Consider the following 26,545-nt stretch of genomic DNA (forward strand, 5'->3'; position numbering starts at 1 on the left):
CGAGTACACGCAGACCTTTTATTGAAACAATTTTTCGAGCTTAGGTTAATGCAAATGTTAGTCATTTACACTCAGCAGGCCAAACTGTAAATTTCCACCCGAACATAAAAGTTTTCCAATCGATTAAGAACAAAGCAAAACTGCTTTAAATAGTAATAGCCACATCCAGCATCAATAGTAACTTGGCCGTTAAAGCACGTACAAGAACGATGATAAATGAGACATTTACTTTTCCCATTGTCATCACTCCCCGGTCCGCACTCGGATAACATTTTCCTACCTGTTTACATCATTAGTACATATCAGCGGATTATTTAAAGGAAAACAAATTGTAGCAAGATTTTGCCCCGTGACAATCATTTAAAGGAAAATATTTGCTAGTTAAATTGTATCCATTCCTCGCTCCCCCCCCCCCCCCCCAGCCGTCAGCATTGACGCACACTAAACGCTGTTGGGAGTTAGCATTCACACGTTACATCCAATTCTGTTGTCGCTACCTAAAAGCTGTGCTGTCAGCCTTCAAATTACTTCTTGTCACTAATATTTCCGATGGAAAATAAATGAAAATAAAAGTTCTGATAACAGTTTTGTTTTATCTTCAATCATACGCAACCGGAGACCGATTCATTCATAAAGAATTGCGGGTGAAATTACAAGAGTACGTGCCCAGGCTCCCCCAGCGAGCACCGGGACCGCGCAATGCAAGCTCGCTCCCTGGCGGACACCTCCATCACCCCCCTCCCAATCCCAGTTCATCGTTCCTTACTTCCCACCGTCAACCCCTCGGCTCCGACGCCAGACTTCCCCGCTCCATTGGCCGAACCTGGAGTGATCGGATTGGGCGGTGCCAAAGGACGCGGACACTCCATTGGCCGGAGAAGCTTTGGGTTTTGTGAGCGCTCTATGTTTTAACGAAGCGCGCAGAAGGAGGAGGCAGAGACCCGGAGCGTGTCGGCGAGAGGTTCATACCCAAAACCCGCCTATCGACTGCAAGCAACACAAAGAGCAACCAACAAAAATTCAACTCCCTCCCAAAAAAAGCAACTGCACACACCAAAAAAAAGCAGAGGCAAAGAGCGCATCCAAGCTTCTGAGTGTCACCCACATCCCGCTCTCTTGCAGAACAAGCCGGACCCAAGACTGTTGCTCATCACAAGTGGGAAGAATCAACAGGGAAAGTAGCGTGCGTGTGTGTGTCACCGAAAGCTTTGGCTGCTGCAGATAGCAAGAGACTGGTTTGATTCATTTTGCCTTCACTAAGTGTCACTAAAGGTTTGTGTTTCTGCCGACCGTGTGATGGGGGACTTTCATGGAAAAGCGAGACGTGCCAGTGAGAGCTTTCAGATTTAAAACTGCTTCTGCTCGAGTGTGTCGAAGAAATTCAGTCAATTTTATTTGCTGCCTCGTCCGATTCACTGACAGCAGCTGTGGCCGCTTTTTTGAGTGGAGATAGGCGCGCACACACAGAGACAGATATTCATCCAGTCGGTGTGAGTGTGTGTGTGTGTGCAGCATGCAAAATTTTCGGCAGCTGCATCTCATGAAATTGGAAGAAACAGACCGCAAGCCTTGAAACTGGTACATCGGCTGCGCCGCATTTTGCAAGCGCTTGGATTTCACTTGGGAGAAGGACGCCAGATTCCGCATCTTCACCGAGCTAGTTCTTACCAACCGTGCAAAAGGTTTGAGTGGTTTGGGGAATAGGGGGAGTAAGTAATTGGCAGAATCGCTGTTTTCCGAATCCACCCCCACCCTCAATAAGGATTTACAACGCAAGATGGTGACGAGAGACTTTTTCTTTTGTCGTCAAACTCAGTAAGGTTTGGAAATGATTATTGTAAGATGCATCGATGGTTTCACACCGCTGCCGGTTCGTCTGTTTTCCAAGCTGTAAATCAACAGGTTTAACACCAACAAAAAGAAGGGAGAGGGAAAGAAAAAACAAGCGCTGGGAATGTACCTGCAGGTTCTGATTCTCCTTTTACTCTGGACTAGCGTTCTGACCTTGAAGAATTTGAAATATACGATCCTGGAAGAGCAGGGACCTGGGACGGTAATCGGCAACATCGCGAAAGATGCTCGCCTGGCGACGAGTGCCGAGCCGAGGAAGCCTAACTTTCGGGTTTTGGAAAATTCCGCCCCCCATTTGCTGGATGTGGACCGGGAAAGCGGGTTACTTTACACCAAGCAGCGCATCGACCGGGAGACCGTCTGCAAACGGACTGCCAAGTGCGTGGTGTCGCTGGAAGTCTTTGCCAACGACAAGGAGCTGTGCATGATTAAAGTGGAGATCCTGGACATCAATGACAATGCGCCAAGTTTCTCCACCGAGCAGATCGATGTCGAGATCCCCGAGAACGCGGCGCCGGGGACGCGCATCCCCCTGACAAGCGCGCACGACCCCGACACCGGACAGTTTGGCCTGCAGACCTACCAGCTGAGCAGTCCGAGCCGGCTTTTCGGCCTGGAGGTGAAGTCACGGGGCGACGGCACCAAGTTCCCCGAGCTGATTATCCAGAGACCGCTGGATCGGGAGCAGCAGCCGAGACACGAGCTGCTGGTGACGGCGCTGGACGGCGGCGAGCCGCCCAAGTCGAGCGCGGTGCGCCTGCGGGTCGAGGTGGTGGACACCAACGACAACAGCCCAGCCTTCGCCGAGCCCAGCCTGAGCGTGGAGGTGGCGGAGAACACGCCGGCCGGCACCTTCCTCATCGACGTGAACGCCACGGACCCGGACCAGGGCACCAACGGCGAGGTCGTCTACTCTTTCAGCCCGTACGCCAGCGAGCGCATCGGACAGCTCTTCTCCATCGAGCCCCGCTCCGGGGTCATCCGCTTGCGCGCCGCTCTCGACTACGAGGAGAGCAGCATCTACGACATCGACGTGCAGGCCAAGGACCTGGGGCCGAACTCCATCCCGGCCCACTGCAAGGTGTCGGTGCGGGTGCTCGACGTGAACGACAACGCGCCCACCCTCAGCCTGGTATCCGTGCACCAGGGCCCGGTGAGCGAGGCCGCGCCGCCCGGCACCGTGCTCGCTTTGGTCAAGGCCACCGACCGCGACTCGGGTCGCAACGGGCAGCTGCAGTGCCGGGTCCTGGGCAACGGGCCCTTCCGCCTGGAGGAGAACTACGACAACTTCTACACGGTGCTGAGCGAGCGGCCCTTCGACCGCGAAGCCGCCGACGAATATAACCTGACCATCGTGGCCCGAGACAACGGCTCGCCGCCGCTCAACGCCAGCCGCTCGTTCACGGTACGTGTGGCCGACGAGAACGACAACGCGCCGCGCTTCACCAAGCCCGTGTATGTGCTGCAGGTGCCCGAGAACAACATTCCCGGCGAGTACCTGGGCTCGGTGCTGGCGCACGATCCCGACCTCGGCCCGAATGGCACCGTGGCCTACTCCATCCTGCCCGCGCGAGTGGCCGACGTCTCGGTCTACACCTTCGTGTCGGTCAACCCGTCCAAAGGGGCCATCTACGCGCTGCGCTCCTTCAACTACGAGCAGACCAAGGCCTTCGAGTTCAAGGTGCTGGCCAAAGACTCGGGCTCGCCGCCGCTCTCCACCAACTGCACGGTGCGGGTCACCGTGCTCGACGTGAACGACAACGCGCCGGTCATCGTGATGCCCGCGCTGCACAACGACACGGCCGAGGTGCAGGTGCCGCGCAACGCCGGCCTCGGCTACCTGGTGGCCACCGTGCGCGCCGTCGACAGCGACCACGGCGACAGCGGCCGCCTCTCCTACCAGATCGCCGAGGGCAACGAGCAGCACCTGTTCGACATGGACGCGGCCAGCGGCGAGCTGCGCACCGCCAGGCCGCTGTGGTCGCAGGGCGCCGCCGCCGCCGAGCTGGTGGTCAAGGTGTCGGACCACGGCAAGCCGCCGCTCTCGGCCGTGGCGCGCCTGGTGATCGTGGCGTACGCGGGCGCGGCGCCGAAGGACGAGCAGCAGCGGGTGCCACAGGAGGAGGGTCACTGGGACATGTCGCTGCCCCTCATCGTCACCCTCAGCTCCATTTCGGTCATCCTGCTGACCTCCATGGTCACCATCGCCGTCAAGTGCAGGAGGGAGAACAAGGAGATCCGGACCTACAACTGCAGGATCGCCGAGTACTCGCACCCGCACCTGGGCAAGGGTGGCAAGAAGAAGAAGATCAACAAGAACGACATTATGTTGGTCCAGAGCGAGGTGGAGGAGAGGGATGTCATGAACGTGGTGAGCAGCCCCTCCCTGGCCTCTTCTCCCGTTTATTTCGATTACCAGACGCGCCTGCCTCTCAGCTCCCCCCGCTCAGAAGTCATGTACTTGAAGCCCAGCTCTAACAAGCTCACCGTCCCCCAGGGCCATGGGGTCTGTCACACTTTTTCCGGACAGGGCTCAAATCCAGCCGAAGTGACCTCGGCGAGAATGTCACTGATTCAGGTAAAGCAAATTCGCAAGCTCACGCGCCCAAACACTGTCTCGTTATTGATCTCAACTAGTACCTGTTGCTTTCAGAAAGTTGTTGACCACTTTGTGCTTGGTGTCACAAAGAGTTTTGGTCAATGTGCCCCGTGTATATAATACCCATGATAAGTCAATATTTCTATAATAGAATGTGTTTCCTCTTGTGAAGTGCATTGACTCCGTTATTGATCTGCATAGACTAGAGATCAATGACTAATATCAGCCACTATAGCATATGTACTTGATAAAGGCCGTTATAAGGCTTCCATAAAAGCACCAGTTGAACTTTTAACAGGGATAGAGAAATAGTTTGCTTTTCTTCTTCCTTTTTTTAAAAGATCTATGCTTTCTCACCAGATTACCTCAAATTTAACCTTAATCAACAAGGCATACTTCCACAAACCTGTTTGAAATTCATTTTTTATATTTATTAGTTGGCTTCAAATCACTTTGGTATTTGAAAGAAATATATCGGTAGTTGTTCAGTTTAATGGATCTGAAAGACATAATGGTTTCACTGAAAGAATGAGGGGTAATAATATCAAATGATAGATGCATACATTTTATAAGTGCTCGTTGATATGCCAATGATTTCTTTAGAGATAATTTTATTAACATTAGAGGTATTTGTTATCATTAAAATAACAGTTTTATTTTTCTAACACCATTAGCATTCAGCTTTAATATTTAAACTATGGCTTCTAGTGAAGAAATTATGCTTGATTATCACAACATAGCTCTTAATTGGTAAGAGAAACTCTTGAACATTAAGAAAACATGCCCAGACTTGTGACTTTTGGGGCATTGAAGTTAATTTAGTTTTATAACAGTAAAAAAGTCCATTTTTGGAAGAAAAAAATCTAAATTTCTGTAGTATGGTGTAGTGTTAATAATTGGCAAGCTAGTTAGCTGTGAAGAATAGTTGGAAGTCAGTCTAATTGGTGTGAGACTGAAATCACATTTAGGACAGACCCCATAAGTGCAGCAGTTCTATCTAAATTACGTAACTCATTTTCAGTGGGTTTTTTTGTCAACTGATAATATAAATTTAGGTTGCAATAATATTGGCTCTATCATTAGGTGAGCTACAGTCATATGGATATGGTATTTTGATGCAACTGACCCATCTTAAGTTGAGCGTCTTTTAAAATTATCTTTTGGAACAATGAGATGAATAAGAATAAATCAGTCTAATTCTTTGAAATGATCGTTTAGGAACATTATTCTTCAATTGTAAAATGCCTTCTCTAAATCAATTCTTACCATCCCTGAAGTACCTGTTCACTATTGCTTACTAGCTTATGTGTTTTCATCATCGCAATATTTAAAATAACAGTATAAATCATTATTAATTGAATATAGTTACATTTAGAGTCTTTGTACCGTTTGTCCAATAAGTATATACAATGAAATTGTACTTACACCCTTTCTTAGAACAGAGACAAATGTAAATTCATAAACTTCATCCTAAATTGATTAAAGCATTTGGAGAGTTCATGATCAAATTGGATTTTTTTTAAAGGATTTTTATCTCGCAGTGATAATTCAATTTGTTACCATATGATTGCCCACACCATTTTTAAAGTGAGTAATAAAGGCATAACTCATCAAAATATAGCCAGTACAAACTGAATAAGTTTTTTTTTATTTTACTACTCACAAAGATGCTTTGTGGAAGGCTTCTATTAGGGTCATTGATGAAGCAATTCACTTTCTTAGTGTATCTTGAAAGCGCATGTATTGCAGAAAGAATTATATTTGGCCTTTTCACAACATTTGCCAAAGAAGTTTCCAACCAATAAACAACTAGAAAAGTACTTGCTGTTGTAATGTGGGAAATGTGACAACCAGTCACATCTAATAAGCCCATCAAATAATAAGATTTTTAAAAAGTTAGATAATGTGTATTAGTACTGTTTTTTGAAAAATAAAATTTTCCTGTAGATCAAGGAAAATTATACAGAACATTTTTGAAATAGTGTCAGGAAATCTTTTACATCCATTGAGAGGGCAGATGGATCTTGAGTTTAGCATCTCACCCAGAATTACACTAATGTTGTAGTTTGGCTTTGAAGTGTGACTCAACTTACAAACTTCTGATCCAAGAGTGGGCGCAGCCACAGATGAAACTGGGTTTACTTGTTTTGCTGACAGAATAAACATCAACAACTGTTAACCTTTGTTATTCACAGAAATTTATTGGTTAGCTAGCTATGATTCTGCCTCCCTTCATTGTGGAGCAAACATATGCCAAAATTGTCTGTTTGATCAATTCCGGAGATGCTTTATTTAAAGATGTATATATCCACCAAACACTTCTTATAAAAATAACTTGCATTTATAGCGTTCGTAACATTCTCAGGACATGACAAAGTACCTCATCGTGAGGGAAGTACTGTTTGAACTGTTGTTCACTGTTCTTTTATAGAGAAAGCTGCAGCAAATTTACACACGTCAGAATCACATAAGTATCAGTATTATAGCATTCACACGATAAAATAATAACCAGTAATCTAGAAAGTATAAACTTCTCAAAAAAGCTGGAAATTCACCCAGCTGCTTCAAAATAAGTACTACGGGACCACCTACTCAAGGGGATAGGTGCAGAATATTATCACGACCGACAGTTATAGCCAGTTAGTGAGCATGGCAGATTGTAGCACCCTTCAGTATTTGGTTGTTGCAAAGCAAAATGATCAAAGGAGTTTCAACCACCTATGTAAATTTCTTACTTTTATCATTATTTTTCGATAAGCCTATAGTCACGCAAAGTGAAATTCTGCCAGACTAACATCTTGTTTCTGCTATATATTTAATATGCTCAGAGATAACCAGAACAGTAAATCTTGTCAGGATTCATTAGTAACATTTTCAGTGTAGGTACATTTATAGAGACAGTTTAACGGGCATCATGGTTCCTTACTATAACTTTTACAAAAATATTTCAGCAGCTCGTCCACTTTCAGGTGCAGATGCCTGCTAAGAAGAAAATGGATGCACTATCCCCTTCAATCAGAAGATAGGCACTGGTTGCAAAGTCTAGTTATTTTCTTCTCAATATAATTGACAAAATTGGAAACACTTAGAAAGGAAAACTCTTAAATCATGTAAATTGATAGTTGATAAATAAGCATTGAAATAAGTTCAGCATTGTTTACTGAATTTTATATCATATTTAACAATATTTTCATTCCATGTTTAACATTTTTAAGTAAGGCTCAATTTGCAGCATAACATTCGATCACAATATCTTTATTTGATCGCAGTCTATAATGTGGCAATGTAGTGTATTTGTTTTTACCCTATATACTATGCAGATGAAAAAATCATGTAACTGAACATGGGATATTAGTTTTTAAATGTCAAAAACGTAGAGTACACAGCACTGATACAGGCCTTCAGCCCATCTGGTGATACAGCACAATTCTGATTTCCACCACTTGGCCTTGATGATTCAGGTTCTTGTCAAGATTCTTTTTAAGTGTTGTGACTATCTCTGTTTCCGTCATACTTTCAGGAATACATTCATATTCCAAACACCCTCTGGCTGAAAAAACTCTTTTCTCTTAGCAAAATTCTCTGTAGAGTCTCCATGCAATCACACCCTTCCCGAGTGTGCTGACTACAACTGCAGCCAGTATTCCAGCTATGGTCTAACCAATGTTTTATATGGTTCTAAGTAACCCCATACCTTACGTTCTGTGTCCTGGATAATGAAAGCAAGTATGTCAGATGGCTTCTTAACGAGATTACCAATCTGCACCGGCACTTTCAGAGATCCTTTGACTTGAGTCCTGAGGTCTCTGTGTTCCTCAGTATTCCTACAGCTATGCTATTAATCGTGTATATCCTAGCCACATCAATCCTCCCAATACTCACACCTCTTACTTATTAGGATTAACTCCCATCTACTATTGCATAGCACATTTTCCCAATTTGTCAATATAATCTGATAGCGAATGATTATCCTATCCTTCATCAAGAACACTACCAATTATTCTGTCAACTGTGAAATAACTAACAATTTTTCCACATTCACATCCAAATTGTTAATCTGCATATTAAACAGTAAGGGCCCCACCAGCACTGATCCTTGTGAACCATAGAAACATAGAAAATAGGTGCAGGAGTAGGCCATTCGGCCCTTCGAGCCTGCACCACCATTCAGTATGATCATAGCTGATCATCCAACTCAGAACCCTGTACCTGCTTTCTCTCTATACCCCCTGATCCCTTTAGCCACAAGGGCCATATCTAACTTCCTCTTAAATATAGCCAATGAACCGGCCTCAACTGTTTCTTGTGGCAGAGAATTCCACAGATTCACCACTCTCTGTGTGAAAAAGTCTTTCCTCATCTCAGTCCTAAAAGGCTTCCCCTTTATCCTTAAACTGTGACCCCTCGTTCTGAACTTCCCCAACATCGGAAACAATCTTCCTGCATCTAGCCTGTCCAATCCCTTTAGAATTTTATACGTTTCAATAAGATCCCCCCTCAATCTTCTAAATTCCAGTGAGTATAAGCCTAGTCGATCCAGTTCTTCTTCATATGAAGTCCTGCCATCCCAGGAATCAATCTGGTGAACCTTCTCTGTACTCCCTCTATGGCAAGAATGTCTTTCCTCAGATTAGGGGACCAAAACTGCACACAATATTCTAGGTGCGGTCTCACCAAGGCCTTGTACAACTGCAGTAGAACCTGTACTCAAATCCTCTTGCTATGAATGCCAACACACCATTTGTCTTTTTCACCACCTGCTGTACCTGCATGCCCAACTTCAATGACTGGTGTACAATGACACCCAGGTCTCGTTGCATCTCCCCTTTTCCTAATCGGCCACCGTTCAGATAATAATCTGTTTTCCTGTTCTTGCAACCAAAGTGGATAACCTCACATTTATCCACATTAAATTGCATCTGCCATGAATTTGCCCACACTCACCTAACCTATCCAAATCACCCTGCATCCTCTTAGCATCCTCCTCACAGCTAACACCGCCGCTCAGCTTCGTGTCATCCGCAAACTTGGAGCTGCTGCATTTAATTCCCTTGTATAAATCATTAATATATATTGTAAACAACTGGGGTCCCAGCACTGAGCGTTGCGGTACCCCACTAGTCACTGCCTGCCATTCTGAAAAGGTCATAATTCATGATTGGTCATAGGCTTGCAATCGCAAAAACGGTCTTCCACCTTCACCTTCTGCCTTCTATTACCAAACCAGTCGAGGATCCAATGTGCCGACTTGCCGTAGATCCATGATGTCTAACCTTTCTGGGTAGTCTGCTCAAAAGTTAGAGCTCATGGGAGCCACAGCAAGTAAAACTATGCCACCTGACTTTGTAAAAGTGAGGTGAGTAGTGAGTAAAGCTGCTTCCTCATAGCTCCACTAATCTGGGTTCAATTCTCATTACACATGCTCCCTGTGACCATATGATTTTCCTCTGCTGCTCTAGTCTCCTGTGATAAAGAGGTATGGGTTGGCAAGTTAACTGGCCATTGCAAATTGCCTGTGAGTGGTAGAATCTGGGGAAGTTGCTCAGAATTCAGGGATAAAAGGTAGAAGGAAAATTAGTGATGAAGTAGTTACTCTGATCCAGCATGGATTTGATAGTTTGAAAGGTTGGAGGTGTTGGGGATAGTGTGGAGTGCTGTCAGAGATTACAGCGGGATATTGATAGGATGCAAAACTGGGCTGAGAAGTGGCAGATGGAGTTCAACCCAGATAAGTGTGAAGTGGTTCATTTTGCTAGGTCAAATATGATGGCAGAATATAGTATAAATGGTAAGACTCTCGGCAGTGTGGAGGATCAGAGGGATTTTGGGGTCTGAGTCAAAGGATGCTCAAAGCAGCTGCGCAGGTTGACTCTGTGGTTAAGAAGGCGTCGGTGTATTGGCCTTCATCAATCATGGAATTGAATTTAGGAACCGAGAGGTAATGATGCAGCTATATAGGACCCTGGTCAGACCCCACGGAGTACTGTGCTCAGTTCTGGTTGCCACAGTATAGGAAGGATGTGGAAGCCATAGAAAGGGTGCAGAGGAGATTTACAAGGATGTTGCTTGGATTGGGGAACATGCCTTATGAGAATAGGTTGAGTGAGCTCGGCCTTTTCTCTTTGGAGCAACAGACGATGAGAGGTGACCTGATAGATGATAAGATGATGAGAGGCATTGATCATGTGGATAGTCAGAGGTTTTTTCCTAGGGCTGAAATGGTTGCCACAAGAGGACACAGATTTAAGCTGCTGGGGAGTAGGTACAGAGGAGATGTCAGGGGTAAGTTTTTTTACTCAGAGAGTGGTGAATTCATGGAATGGGCTGCCAGCAACGGTGGTGGAGGTGGATATGATAGGGTCTTTTAAAAGACTTTTAGATAGGTACATGGAGCTTAGTAAAACAGAGGGCTATAGGTAAGCCTAGTAATTTCTAAGGTAGGGACATTATCAGCACAACTTTGTGGGCTGAAAGGCCTGTATTGTGCTGTAGATTTTTTATCTTTCTATGTTTCTACATGTTTGGAAATATGACACGTGTAACTGGTCTATATACTGTATTTACTTTTTTGAAAAATTGAATCAGAATTACCTCTTAACAAATTAATACTGACTAACACTGATCAATCCATGCCTTTCCACCAAATGTGTTGTACACCACTCATTTTACACATCACCAGGCTCTGGTAAAAACTGAGAACTGTTGGTGTGCAAGCGTCTCTTCACTTGCCTGTTCAGGCAATCTAGAATCTATCTCAGCTGGCTGTGGGTGTTAGGCACCTTTAATCACAGGAAGGGTTGAAATACAGTGCCTCGTAAAAATATTCAGAGCCCAACCCTTTGTTCACTTAAGTGAGTATTACAATCAGGGATTTTGATCAATCTAACTGAGAATTTTTATTTGTGAATCACACGCGCCTTTTTTTCACAGTAGAGCCAAAATAAAACGGGGAAAATTATAAAGCATGAAAAACTGAAAATTCAAACACTGAAATATCATCAGTTCAGAAGTATTCATCCCCCTTTGCTCAGTACTTAGTTGAACCACCTTTCGCAGCTATTACATAAGTCTATGTTATTTTTGCACAACACGTTGGAGCATGATTTCGTTATTCCTCCTTGCTGTGCCGGGTTAGTTGGGGAGCGGCACTGGACATAATCTTGAGGTCTTGCCAGAGATGTTCGATCAGGTTAATGTCAAGACTCTGACTGGGCCACTCAAGGACATCAATTTCTTCATTTGAAGCCACTCCACGGTTGTTCTGGCTGTGTGCTTTGGGTCATTGTCCTTCTGATTGATGAACTTCCTTCCCAGGTTCAGCTTTGTGGCAGAGGCTAGCAGGTTTTTATCCAGGATCTCTCTGTATTAAGCAGCATTCATCTTCCCATTGACCTTTGAACTATCAATCCCAAAACCGTATTTCCGGTCCCTTCTGCTGAAAAGCTTCCCCATAGCACGATGCTACCTCCACCATACTTTATAATAGGGATGGTGTAACATGGCTGATACTTAGAATTAGATTCACACCTCACGTACTGCTTAGTGTTGAGATCAAAATGTTCCAATTTACTCTCTTCTGATGAAAAGAACTTCTTCCACATTTTTACAGTTGGGAAGGGGTTCCCAACCTGAGGTCCTTTGACCCCTTGATTAATGGTAGAAGTCCATGACGTAAAAAAGATAGGGAACCCCTGTTCTAATTAGTGCTTTACAAAGTCTTTACAGGCAAGGATATGCTTATTTTCAGCCAGGGCTTCTTTCTTGCTACTCTTCTATAAACACCCTTTTTGTGCAACCATGAACTTCATCTCCACTTGTAGCAGCTGAATTCTGCTGCTCACTCAAATATCTGTTGGCACAATGGTAGCCTCTCTTTCAAGTGCCATTCTTCCAAGATATATTTGCCCTTTGAAATGGACTTGTACCCTTCTCCAGATTTGTGCTTCTCTATTATCATTTTCACGACTTGTCTTGAATGCTTTTTTATCTTCATTTTGGTTTGATCTGTTAAAAATTTACCATATTGTTGGCCCTTACAGATAGAGGGGGTGTTTTTTCAGGTGATCCTCCAATTTTTTACTTCCAACAAATTGGGGGAATTGGTTAAGTAATAGAGTGTATTGCACCTCAGGAAAGTTAGTATAATAATTACAAAGGGATTTAATATATTTTCAGCCCCACAATTTTGGTTTTTAATTTTTAGTAAATTGTTGACTGGTTTTGGAATTTTTCTGTTGATTTGACATGATGTATAATGTTATTAGTTCAAAAAAATCCTACTTCAGTATATTTTAAATTTAGAAAATGAGACAGTAAAGTTTGAAAATAGCTATGAGGGCTGAATACTTTTTCAAGGTACTGTACCTCCTTTTTAATGGTAATTTTCCTAGTATTTCATTGTTCGTTCATTTCATACTATTTGCTTACAGTGTTGAGTTGCCAATCTGTTCTGCTTTCAACCATGCGTCTGAAAGCACACCAACACTACCATAATCTGGATTCTAGCTAGACATCCCACAGATACATTTATTTCTACCATTTGCAGACAAAAAAAAAGGTTTTCAATGAGATATACTCTGAAGTTTCCATGACTACTTCCCCATTGCTCTTTTTCTGCCTAGTAGCCACCCATTTCTTTTTTGAACTCGTTAAGCTGCAGGGAGACCAGCTCGCTAAAGCATAATATCAGTGTAACTCTTAGCCTTTCAGATGCATAGTAGTACCTTCAGTTGTTTCTTAAGCTCCAAGATCTGTTACTCAAGCTGATCAGTCTTGAAGCACTTCTTGCAGACTTGGTTATCTAAAGCATAACAAGTGTCTCAGACGTCCCACGTGCTAGAAGTTGCACAACACATGGAACTAAACTTCTCCGCTGTAGTTTTAATTTAGAAAAGGCAATTAAAATGTAATCTAACCACCACATGATCTCCAGCCTAAGGTGGATAATTGACCTTGTGTAACTGAATCATACAGCATCGTTGAGGACAAATGGCCTAAACTAGCTGTTTTTTTGTAGTCTTCCAATAATAGATATGTTTAGAACTTCAATTTGATTGGGGTATTTAAGATGTTAGAAATATTTTATAGCATAATTACAGAGAAAGCATTTACTTTTGTGGGTAAGTCAAGCGAGCTTATCTATAAAACTGAAGCTTGGCTATCAATGAAGCCAAATCAAGAAATCATCGCCATCATTATGTGCCGAGTCGTATGATGTGGGCGATCATGGCCTCCATGATAATGATTGTATTTGCTAAATTTTCCTACAGAAGTGGTTTGCCATTGCCTCCTTCTAGGCAGTGTGACAAGACGGGCGCCCGCGAACATTATCAATACTCTTCAGAGATTGCCTACCTGGCGTAAGTGGTTGCATAACCAGGACCTGTGATTGTGCACCAGCTGCTCATACGACCATCCACCGCCTGCTCCCATGGCTTCACGTGACCCTGATCAGGGGCTAAGCAGGTGCTATATCTTGCCCCAGGGTGACCTGCAGCCTAGCGGAGGGAAGGAGCACCTTACACCTCCTTTGATAGAAATGTATCTCCACCCTGCCACCCAAGAATCAAGAAAACCCTCCTTAAAAAAGAGAGTTAATGTCTGGAATGCTTTCCTCAATAGATTATGTATTTTAGAGCACTAAGAAGTTTCAAGACTGATACACCAATAAACAATTCAATCAATGAAGATTTGAACAAAATAGGTAAATAGTAAACACAGGCCAACATTGTTAATGACCAGTTAAGATTAGCTAATGATCTAGTGACCAAGTATGTTTGTAGAGATAAATCAACTATTTCTGTTCACATTAATGAAAGTTCTGTCCCAGCAGGTAGAGTAGACTTTGCAGTCAGATATAGTTCAATGTATAACTAAATAAACTTAATCAAACATGCTGTAGCTACATAAATTAGACAAAATAAGCCAATTATTTTACAGGCTTGCATGTTCTCGTTTATTCTTAATCTTCTTTGTTCCATCATTTCCAGACATTCCTTGAATGTTTTTGTGAAGTGTATTGTAAACCATCTCAATATTAATGACACTTCATAAAACACATTATTGTTAAACATGCTAGGCTATCATCCCTAGGAACAAATACTCTGATCAAACTTTGGCCTACAGGAGATGCCTGACTCTTGGATCCCCAGAATAAGTGGCTTCATAGAGCTGTGTGTGTTCCAAGCCTTCCCTGGTCATTCTTCCAACTCTTTCTCTGCTACATTGATGACTGCATTAGTGCTGCTTCATGCACTCATGCTGAGCTCATCAGTTTTTTAAATTTGCTTCTAACTTCCAACGTGCCCTTAAATTCATTTGGTTCATTTCTGACACCTCTGTCCCCTTTCTCATCCCCCATCTCCATCTCTGGAGACAAACTGCCAACTGACATATTTAATAAATATACTGATTCTCTTGGCTATCTTGACCATACCTCTTCCCACCCTGTCTGCTGTAAAAATGCTGTTCCCTTTTCTCAGTTCCTTCAGCTCCACTGCTTCCGTTCTCAGGATGTGGCTTTCTTTTCCTGGACATCAGAGATGTCTTTGTTCAAACAATAGGGTTTCCCTTCCTCCATTGTCGATGTTGCACTCACCTGCATATCCTTCATTTCCTGTATACCTGTGCTCACCCTATCTTTCCACCACCTTATCAGTGATTGAGTTTCTCCTGTCCTTACCTACCACCCCATGAGCCATCGTATCCAACAACTCATTCTCCACAATTTCTGCTATTCCAAAGGGATCCTACCAGTAAACATCTTTCCCTCCCCCCTCCACCCCTGGCTTCCTCTGTGATTCCCTTGTCCATTCGTACCTCCCCACTATTCTACCTCCCGTCACATCCTTGCAAGTGACCGAGGTGCTACACGTGCCTATTCATCTCCTCCCTGACCTCCATTCAGTGTCCCAGACAGTCCTTCCAGGTGAGACAGCACCTCATCTACAAATCCGCTGGGGTCATCTATTGTGCCCAGCTCTCCTGATGTGGCCTCCTCTAAATTGGTGAGACCTGTCATAAATTAGGGGACCGCTTTGTCGATTACCTTCTCTCTATCTGCCAAAAACGGAAAATCCCAGTGGTCAAACACTTTATTTCCATTTTCCATTCCTGTATCAACGTGTCTGTCATGGCGTCCTCTTGTTCCAAGATGAAACCACCCTCAAGGTGGAGGAGCAACACTTCGTATTCAATCTGGGTAGCTTCTAACCTGATGGCATGAATATTGATTTCTCCTTCCGGTAAAGCATTTTTCCTTCCCCTTCCCTTCTATTTCTCATTGGCCTTTTACCTCTTCTCACCTACCTATCACTTCCCTCTTAGTTCCCTCCTCCTTCCCTTTCTCCAATGGTCTACTCTCTCCTATAAGATTCCTTCTTCTCCAAACCTTTATCTTTCCAACCCACCTGGCTTTACCTGTCGCCTTCTAGCTAGGCTCCTTCCCCTCCCCCCACCTTTTTATTCCAGCATCTTCCCCCTTCCTGTTCAGTCCTGAAGAAGGGTCTCAGCCCAAAATGTTGACTGTTTATTCATTTCTGTAGATGCTGCCTGACCTTCTGAGTTCCTCCAGCATTTTGTGTGTGTTGCTTTAAATTTCCAGCATCCGTAGACTTATAATCATATAACAATCACAGCACGGAAACAGGCCATCTCGGCCCTCCTAGTCCATGCTGAACTCTTAATCTCACCTAGTCCCACCTACCCGCACTCAGCCCATAACCCTCCACTCCTTTCCTGTCCATATACCTATCCAATTTTACCTTAAATGACACAACTGAACTGGCCTCTACTACTTCTACAGGAAGCTCATTCCACACAGCTATCACTCTCTGGGTAAAGAAATACCCCCTCGTGTTTCCCTTCAACTTTTGCCCCCTAACTCTCAAATCATGTCCTCTCGTTTGAATCTCCCCTACTCTCAATGGAAACAGCCTATTCACGTCAACTCTATCTATCCCTCTCAAAACTTCCTCGTGTTTAGGATTTTACTCCAAATCCCTGCAACATCAAAGTTTTCCAGCAAGACTGGAGAAAATGCTTCAAGGATGTTTTGAAAGTCTCGCGGAAAACTGCAATCTCCTCTATTAAAACAGTATAAAGAACACATTTAAAAACAACAGGTTTAAAATTCAGATCAGTAATTTATTGCAAATTCATAGACAGTTCCGTGATTTTGAACTTGGTCCTTTGTGATGTGTGTTGTGAGTGATCAAATGATTTTGTATTTCTCCCATGAACATTTGACTTAGAAGGAGGCCTTTTAGCCCATCAGATCTTTGTTGGCTGTCAGAACAATCCTAACTGTTTAATTTCCCTATTTTATTCTCTCTTATGAGCCCATCAACACCTGTGATACTCCTACCTTCCATCTCCACTGCAGGGGAATTACAGTTGTTAATCAGCTTATAAACTAGTACGTTTTTAGGATGTGAGAGGAACTAGCAGCTTCAGGGCGAATGTGCCCTGGTTGTTGGAACTATGATAGAAAAGTTATGCCACTATTTTGATATTGATTACAATGGCATATTAGGATCAACAGAAGAACTTGCATTTGATCAACAAGCTTTAGATTTTGATCCCTTTCTCAATGGTGACAGAATACTTTGTTAATTCCCTGTATCATCAGCCCACTGCACATTTAAACAAACCTGTTCTAACTATAATCACGAGAAAGTGAGCAGATGCCGGAAATCCAAAGCAACACATACAAAATGCTGGAGGAACTCAGCAGGTCAGGTGGCATCTATGGAAATAAATAGATAGGTGATGTTTTGTGCTGAGACCCTTCTTCTAACTGTGTTTACTAACATTTTTAGTTTTAGATTTTCACAATTCTGGGTTTGGTTGGGGGATTAGTTAATTGTATGGGTATTATGAATGTTCATGATTTCATATTTAAAGTGCTTATGAGAAAAATAGTTTTGTCATCAGATCTGGCATTTCCAGACTTGTGCCAAAGTAAAAAAAAAAGTAAGTTTAAATACTTAAGAATTTAAAAGACCATCTTTTACTTTACTAATTATATTTAATACCCTTTGAAATGGATTAAATACTTGAGCTCTTACTGTATCAAATAAAGAATACAGCTTCAAGCCATAGATGGTTTCAGACACATCCTAACATGTAGAATATTGGTTTAAGATGAGTACATTAAATGTAGTCAGGAAATATACAAAACTCTGAAATAATTCCTTGCATTTTAGTGAAAAATCATGTTGCCAAATGGTCATTCAGTTAGATCAAAATAAGTTTTGAAAAAATTTTTCCTTTGTGTTATTTTTGTGTTCTTGTTAATAAAAATATATTTGAAACTGCAGTAAGTAGCAGAGAGATAGAGTTAGTACTTCAGGTTGATGTCCTCCAGTCTGAAATGCACAAAACTAGTTTTGAGGTCCAGTGAAAGGGGTGGGGTAGGGAGAGAAGAAAAGAAAAAAGAACAAAAAGATCTTGGGAGAAATGAAATGACAAATGACATGAAACAACTTGGGGACTAGAAGTTACCAGAAGAAGATAGGTTGAACACTGGAAATCTGAAATGAAAAAGCAGGAATTGTTGATTATTTCAAATTGTTGAATTCATCTTGAGTCCAGAAAGTACTAGAGAGTATCTAATGGCTATTGCTTGAATTTGTATTGAGCTTCCTTATGACAGTGTAGGAGGTCAAGGACCAAGAGGTCAGAATGGAACTGAGACAGATTTTTAAATCAGCAGGCTACCAGTAGCCAGGCATGCCATCCACAGATGTGAGGAGGTGTTCCACTGAGCATTATTCAAATTTGCTTTTGATCTTCCTACTGTTCAGGAGACCACATGGTACAGAGCATTAAGTTGAAAGGAGAATAAATAAATTGCTTTTAGCACGAAGCATTTTGGACCATTGGTATAGGGACAGAAGCTGTTAAATGGCTGGTGTTGCCCCTTCTGGAGTAACTTGAGAAAGTACTGCAGCATAGGAGTGGGTATTAGCAGAAATGAAAGATAGATAGATAGATAGATACTTTATTCATCCCCATGGGGAAATTCAACTTTTTTCCAATGTCCCATACACTTGTTGTAGCAAAACTAATTACATACTTAATGAGAAATACTTAACTCAGTAAAAAAATATGATATGCATCTAAATCACTATCTCAAAAAGCATTAATAATAGCTTTTAAAAAGTTCTTAAGTCCTGGCGGTTGAATTGTAAAGCCTAATGGCATTGGGGAGTATTGACCTCTTCATCCTGTCTGAGGAGCATTGCATCGATAGTAACCTGTCGCTGAAACTGCTTCTCTGTCTCTGGATGGTGCTATGTAGAGGATGTTCAGAGTTTTCCATAATTGACCGTAGCCTACTCAGCGCCCTTCGCTCAGCTACCGATGTTAAACTCTCCAGTACTTTGCCCACGACAGAGCCTGCCTTCCTTACCAGCTTATTAAGACGTGAGGCGTCCCTCTTCTTAATGCTTCCTCCCCAACACGCCACCACAAAGAAGAGGGCGCTCTCCACAACTGACCTATAGAACATCTTCAGCATCTCACTACAGACATTGAATGACGCCAACCTTCTAAGGAAGTACAGTCGACTCTGTGCCTTCCTGCACAAGGCATCTGTGTTGGCAGTCCAGTTTAGCTTCTCGACTAACTGTACTCCCAGATACTTGATCCTTTCAGAATACTGGGAAGGTAGAAGAGGGGTAGGTGTGTTTGTTGGTGGTGTCACTAATGTTTGATAAGTGTATGGAAGTCTCTACATCTATGAAATGAAGAAAAGTCTTAGAGCAAATGACACACACAAAATGCTGGAGGAACTCAGCAAGTCTGTGAAGGGGAATAAACAATTGACGTTTCAGGCCAAGACCTTTGTCTGTTTGTGCTTCCTTCTTCATTTTGATTTGTACATTAAACAACCTCTTGAAAATCTTCTCTATCAACAAACACTTAAGAAAAAATTTATTTGAAAACAGTTCAAATTAATCAATTATAATTGATTTCAGTCAAATATTGAGAGTCTACTGCAGAATTGTAAAACACCTAATTGTTTTGCCGCTATAATATAAATTGCAGACCATCTTAGTGAAGTAAAATCTGTGCAACTTTTATTATTTCATTAAGATGGTGGCTTGTGAATATCTTTCAGAGTTTTTAAGGCTTGTTATTTAAATAGGATTTACTTTACATTTGATTTAGATAGTGCTTGCTTTATTGAAATGATTAAAATACACTGCAATATGTGCAGATTCTTTGCATGTATTGTAATTTAAAGCAAGTAAATTGAAATTATTTTGGAAGCTAGAAGAAGATGAGCTGAATGCTGGAAATCTGAAATGAAATGGTAGAAAACACTGACAATTGAAACAAATTGCTCCAATTTTGCTCGTCGTAAATGTAGCATCCATAGATAAATAATACACACTCTTACTGAGGTTGTTCGCAAAAATATCTGTTTTTATGAAATGGGATTTCTTGTTTTGGTAGTGTTGCTCCTTAGCATCTTGTTCCTTTTTAATGAACAAACAGAGTAATGTAAATTTGTAACAATGCATCTCTGGACTTTAAGCTGTCAATCTTATCTAAATAATATTGGTCTCACTGACCATGGTTTTAAATTTCTTACTACGTAAAACCTTTAAATGACAAGCATCACTAGCCATTAGGAAGAAGGTACAAGAGCCTCAGGATTCAACACCATCAGGTTTAGTGACAGTTATTATCTCTCAACTATCAGGGTCTTGAACCAGAGAGGATAACTTCACTCGCCCCATCACTGAACTTTTCCCAAAATCTGTGGATTCATTTTCAAGGACTCTTCATCTCATGCTCTTGATATTTATTGTTTGTTTATTATTATTTTGTTTTCCTTTTTGTATGTGCACAGTTGGTTGTCTTTTGCACATTGGTTGTCCACCCTGTTGGTGTGGTCTTTCATTTATTCTACTATAGTTATTAGATTTATTGAGTATGCATGGAATAAACGGAATCTCAGGGTTGTTATATGGTGACATGTATATACTTTGATAATAAACATACTTTGAACTTTGCAAGTGTTAGCAGGCTGTCACTTCAGTCTAGTTATGAGGGAGTGTTACTTTGTTGCAGAAGCTGTCTTGCACCTGGGATGTTAAAATGAAAGTCTCTCATGTAGGTAATAAAGATACACACTGCCTGAACACTCTGTACCAGCAGCTATGCATTGTATTTCACTGCTGACAATTCAATGACATTGTATTTCAAAAGCACATTTACTGTCACAAGCACTTTCAATATCACAGGTCAAGGATAAATTAGTCAACACTTAGATCTTTACTTCGGTAAAGTCAGGACATCTTTCTAGTTGCCAACCACCTTTGATCCCTCAGTGTCAATCACTAAAGCATATTCAGTGGCAGTTTTGTTATTTCATTGCTGTTTCAATGTCCCAGATTGTAAAAGGTGATTGATACACACAGCTTTTACTTTTATTTCCTTTGAATGCATGGTCTTGCTTGCAACCCTTCATCTTGTTCTGGTAGATACAATATCTGTTTTATCTGATACCAGATTCATGTAGGCCTGTCACCCTTTCTTTGTTATGAAAATAGCTGACAGTTTCCATTTTGCCCAAATAGTAGACTCTTCAAATGCGCAGCTGAGTTAGCCCATTTACTGGCTCAGTTGGTAGCACCACCATTGTGACAGAAAATTTCACATTCAACTCCTATTCCAGGAGCTTGTGCACAAAATCTAGACTGACATCCAGTGCAGTACTGGAGACCGATAGTGTTGAATGCACTGCTTTTCAAATAGCTCTGTCTCATTCCTCAGGTGGTTGTAAATGACCCTATGGTTTTATGCTTTAAAAACTCTTGTTACTCAAAAGCCATTTTTCAAAAGGCCATTTTCAAAAGACCAGCTTATCAGTGGTGTCAGTGATATGGCTGTTTTCAAATATTAAAGGAATGAAAAAGATAGATAGAATTTAGTTTTGTTTATTGGGAAATAAAGAAATAGGTGCATAGTTTAAAAAATTGACCAGGTCCTTTAGAAGTGAAGTTAGGAAATATTACCACATGCATAAGACGATAAAAATTTGGAACAGTGTCCTGCCAAAAGCAATTAATCCTTAGCCAGTTATAATTTTATTAATAACAGATTTCTGACACATAATGGTCTTAAAGGATATGGGAGTAAAGCAAGGCAATGGTGTTAAACCATGTATCAGCGATGATCTTATTAAACGTTGCAATAACCTTCAGTTTAATTGCCTAATCCCGATCTTTTATTTCTACATAGTTCTTGGCAAAATGCTTTCAGTAGAGTCCCATTGTTGGCAAGCTATTGTCATCATTACAGCAGTGATTGCATATAAAATAAAAATGTACTTCATTAGTTACTATCTTAAAAAGTTGTGAAAGTTGGTACTCAAATATACAGTAGGTTTTGTTTCTTTCTGTTTTTCTATGATATTCCTTCATTTGATATTCAAGATGGTTGTCTCTTATTACAAGCTTACTCATATGTACACATTGAGGAATTCTTTCAATTTAGCAGACAGGGCTCCGATAAAATATCATATTTCTGATGAAGTTTTATGCTATATATCTGACAGATAGTAACCCTATAATCCCATTCTGTCGGCTTTACTGATATTGGAGAGGTTAAGACTTAAGAAGTCAGATGATATTGACGGGATTGCACCATTAATAGGATTCAGTGCCGTTTTATTGACAAGACAGTGCCGTTGATATGACCTACTGTATTAAATGGACAGAAATATTCTGGCAATTGTATCGCTCGTGTGCTGTAATTGACAGGGCAGCCCTTTCAATAGGATTTTAACATGCCTTTCATTGACAGTATACCTACTGCTAAGTATTTATCTTTGTTGAATGATGTAAATACACTGAATACCACAATAAAGTCAAGCTGGCTGTGTTTTATGGTGCTGTTGGGTCGTGTAATGGAAGAATGAACTGACATGTATAAAAAGCCATGTCATGTTCAGAAAGTGCAATAATAAAATTGTCAACAACCACTCCAATATTGTAATACAATTTGACATATTCCATGTTCCAAATGGATAAAGACACCATAAAATGATTCTCCACCACTGTGTATTTCTGACAACATTTTTTGTTCAGTAAACTTCTAAGTGGTTTAGACTTCAATGTGTAAAACTCTTTTTAACTTATTTAATCTTGAATTATTTAAACCTTACTGCGTACAAAGCACATGGGCAGTAGTATAGTAGTTTAAAAATTTCAGTATTTCTCATTTCCCTCAAATCTGAGCTCATATTTTGTAGAACTTTGTGTTCCATGTAAAATAATGGATAAACTTACTCTGCTATAAATCTGGCTCTCACAGCTTTTGAGAATGTTTCCAAAGATATAATTGGTATTGATGACAACAGTGATAACATTTTGCTGAAATGTGCATGGCTTTTCTGAAAAGATTAACTAATGGGTAGGAGAATTAACGAGCAATAAAAGTCCTTTGTTCCAACCCATCGGGTTCATGTGCTCTGTGGAAGCTTTCATTATAAAGGCCAAAGGAAGGTGAACTATTGAAATCAGGAAATTATCTTTCTATTCCTCTCTTTTCAACTGAGATGTTCTGAATGGTGAACAGGACCATGAACTGGCTCATCAGGGCTAGTTTAGAACAAGACCCTGCTTACAAGTCGCCAACAGGAACCTGAAACATACAATATAAACAATTTATGAAGGAGAAATAATGGAAAGGCTGGAAAACTGAATGGGTACATTTATGTAGTTTAGCAGAACTTTGGTTGAATGTAGAAATAAAGGAACACAAGGAGTTGTTAGGTTACAGTTCAGAATCGGGTTTAGTATCACTGACATATGTTGTGAATTTTTTGCTATGTGGCAGCAGTACAAAGCAATGCCTAATAATGAATACTGAGTTATAATAAATGTCTATCTGTATTATACATATATTTAAATAAGTAGTGAAAAAGAGGGGAAAAAAGCTGATGCATGTCTCAAAGGTTCATGCTTTTACATATGCCATGATATTTTGATGAGATAAATGTTCATGTTTTGGTCATGTGAGCTGGAACAGTCCGAGCACATACTGTACATATTTGTGTATACCCCAGAAAATTCAGTAATGGAATTTCACTTATGGGTAGAAACAATGTGTACCTAAGACTGATAGTAGTTATGAAAATGTAAAGTTAGTACCCTTTCTATTTTTGTGGAGGCTGAAGAGAAATTGATGCTTTCTTAGGAAGAATTGACTGCTGGGCATAAAGACGATTGTTAATATAATTTTAGTATGGAGTCACAGATCACATGCATTTTCCTGGCATGATAGTGACCCTCTCTCTGAGAAGAAGACATCCAAATAACTCCAGGGCATTTGGAAGGCTGCCACTTTTGTTTGGCTTCTAGTTGAAGAGACCTTGTATGCCATGAGGATCTGTCACCTGAGAACACATTGTGACATGCATAGCTAATTAGTGCTAGAAAATTCCTTTAATCTGTAATGAACCCAAGGCAAAATCGGTTAATGCTTGTGTGACCTTCACATGGACAGCCATAACAGGGTGGTAGTTCAGCTGGCCATAAAGCTGTCTAGGCCAATACTAGAATATAAGATTGAACTGGCATTCTTAATTTCAGTACTGGAAAGTTAGTCCAGGCAGCAATATCCAAAATTGAAAGGATAACAACTATGTGTCAAATACTATTCTACAATTAACACCATTCTAATAGAAATAAAAGGAATTGAACAGGATATAATTTATAGCTAATAATTAGCTGAACCAGCTGGCTTTGGTGACCAAGGCTGAATTATTGACTTGTGAGACACCTGCCACTTAAAAATGTAATTTTTATCCTCTCTGTTTAGGCTGTGTTCTGTGGTTGCTAATAACCTGCAAATTTGGTCTATATGCCAAATTGCATTTCTGCAAAATGTGCAACAGGATATCTAGTTACCAGACTATCTAATTATTAAAATACAGCAACCAAATGTCAGTGTATTAAATGGCTAAACTCTTCAAGTTATGGGGTGTGTATAAAACATAAATAAGTTATATCAGATATTTAATAAACAAATATTCCAAGGAAGAATGAGGGAGTGTAAGTGTTAATGCTTTAAAATGGTATTATATTTAATGTACTGCATTTGTATTTTACATGAAAGAAATTGATCTTCTTGATCTTTTTCCTATGCCAAACTGAAGACAAGAATTTTGCATGTATTAGCCCCTGTGTGGTTTGCAGATGAAAACTGTCATTCCAATTCTGTAAAGTATATAATTACATCTGAAACTAATGGAACAATGAAGATATTCTAAAGTGAAAAGTGATAATTTTCTGTTTTACAAGACATTTTTGTCAATTGTGTTAAAGTTAAAAGTAATTAATTGAAATTTCCATCCCCGCTTTGTTTGGTGATGATTAAGAAGCTATCTTCATACTGGCTCTAATTCAAATTCCAGAGAACAAAGTTGCATTGTTTAACCCAGTAAAATTCTTGCCCTGTAGTAATCTGTTTATTTAGGATGTGCAATTATAGAACTAGGGTCTTTTAGAGACAATTATAGTGTATAAATCAAAAGATAAAATGGACTTTTTGAATTATTAATCATTTGCCTGTAGGAAATTTTGCTTCGCTCTAGGATATTTTAATATGTACCAATACACTTAAATTTCTTCATCTGTTCTTCACAGACAGACAATTTTCCCGCAGAGCCCAATTACATGGGCAGCAGGCAGCAGTTCGTTCAAAGGTAAGTCCTATTAAATATCTGTCTTACTTACTCTTATTTGCATTCCTGTCTGTATTGTTCAGTCAGACCAAATTACTCAAAATTGATGTGGTGAAGAATAGTGGTGTCTTTTGTTCCAGTAATTCCACATTTAAAGATCCAGAGAGGGTGAGTTTGAGGGACAGTGGACATGGAGATAGTGACCAAGCCGACAGCGATCAAGACACTAATAAAGGCTCCTGCTGTGACATGTCTGCCAAAGATGCTCTCAAGATAAAATCTACGACAGCTAAACCCCCAGTCCCTGAACAAGGTTAGTTAAAGCTGTAATGACTCAAAATTGAAAAGCTATAAGCTCACTGAACATCTTTGCAGAGGAAATTTGATGTTTTGTTTCCCAGTAAAACAACGTAGAGATGGATTATTTTACAGTTAGTGATGGAGAGAGATCATTGAATAAAATAATGCTGAATAGATTTTTGTTAATAACTTATGGTCCCAGTAATCAGTTAATTTTATTCATTCGGAACCAGATGAAAGTTCCTTGGCTAGAAGAGCTGGAGAGTAGAATTTGAAAATACACAACTTAATTTTGGAGTTTTTGTGATGGAGGATGACGAGGAAATCAGTCATAGAGGTTAGATAATATTTTCCATGGACAATGAGTGGGAAACACTGCTGAATGTGCTGACCTTGCTACACCCAATAATTGAGGTACATTCCCATATTTCAGAGCTGTGTTGATCGGATTTGTAAACTCTACCCTGACTGTCATGTTGATAAATTAGTTTTAAATAAATATGTTTTTTAAATATTTCTTGCATACAATTGAGAGATAAACTAAAAATTGCTCCATTGTTCCTGAAAGTATGTTTGCAGTCTTATTTTACGAGCCAACCTCAAGCTCACTGAGTGAGTGAGTGGGTCCAGTTCTAGGTTGCTCAGATGTTATTCACATTTACCCACTAGTTAGCTAAAGAAGCCATAGACTCCTTGTTCGTATGACTAAGGGACACCTGATTCGGGATCGCTAGAAGTATTTTTGCAGTTCAGCTTCATTAACAGTTATTAAAGGCCCATGAGCAAGGAGTTAAGTTCACTTCAGTTACTTAGATGTTTGCTACTCTGCTCCACAATAGTGTGATTGGCCACAACCAATTCATACTTATCTATTACCCATTAACCTGTGTGCAGCTCCCACAAAACTTACCTGAGGTTTAGCATTCAAGCCAACTCATTTTTATATTTAGAAATCCTGCAAACTGGGTCTAGACAGCAAAGAAGCATCTGCTATTATTCAAAATTATTCAGTTTAATCGCAAGGATAATTTTGTCAGGAGACTTGGGCTTTAGCTGTTTCCTCATTTAATTTAGACCCCAGATTCCAAACC

General features: G+C 40.9%; 1 protein-coding gene across 8 annotated transcripts in view; it reads left to right on the plus strand.

Annotated features, from left to right (window-relative positions):
• Positions 1-803: 803 nt before the first annotated feature.
• LOC140726615 (protocadherin-17-like) overlaps positions 804-26,545 on the plus strand; it is a 304,136-nt gene continuing 278,394 nt past the window's right edge. For 3 of the 8 annotated variants that reach the window (XM_073043211.1, XM_073043212.1, XM_073043210.1), the window contains exons 1-3: positions 808-4,429; positions 25,117-25,175; positions 25,295-25,467. In XM_073043211.1, the coding sequence (XP_072899312.1) occupies positions 1,955-4,429; positions 25,117-25,175; positions 25,295-25,467 (2,707 nt within the window). In that variant the 5' untranslated portion in view covers positions 808-1,954. Of the gene's footprint in view, positions 4,430-25,116; positions 25,176-25,294; positions 25,468-26,545 lie in introns of all 8 variants that reach the window. The other 5 variants (XR_012098682.1, XM_073043213.1, XM_073043214.1 and 2 more) reach the window with 3 other exon arrangements.

Source organism: Hemitrygon akajei, chromosome 4 (genome assembly GCF_048418815.1).
Source record: "Hemitrygon akajei chromosome 4, sHemAka1.3, whole genome shotgun sequence".
In the NCBI taxonomy this organism is placed as follows: domain Eukaryota; kingdom Metazoa; phylum Chordata; class Chondrichthyes; order Myliobatiformes; family Dasyatidae; genus Hemitrygon; species Hemitrygon akajei.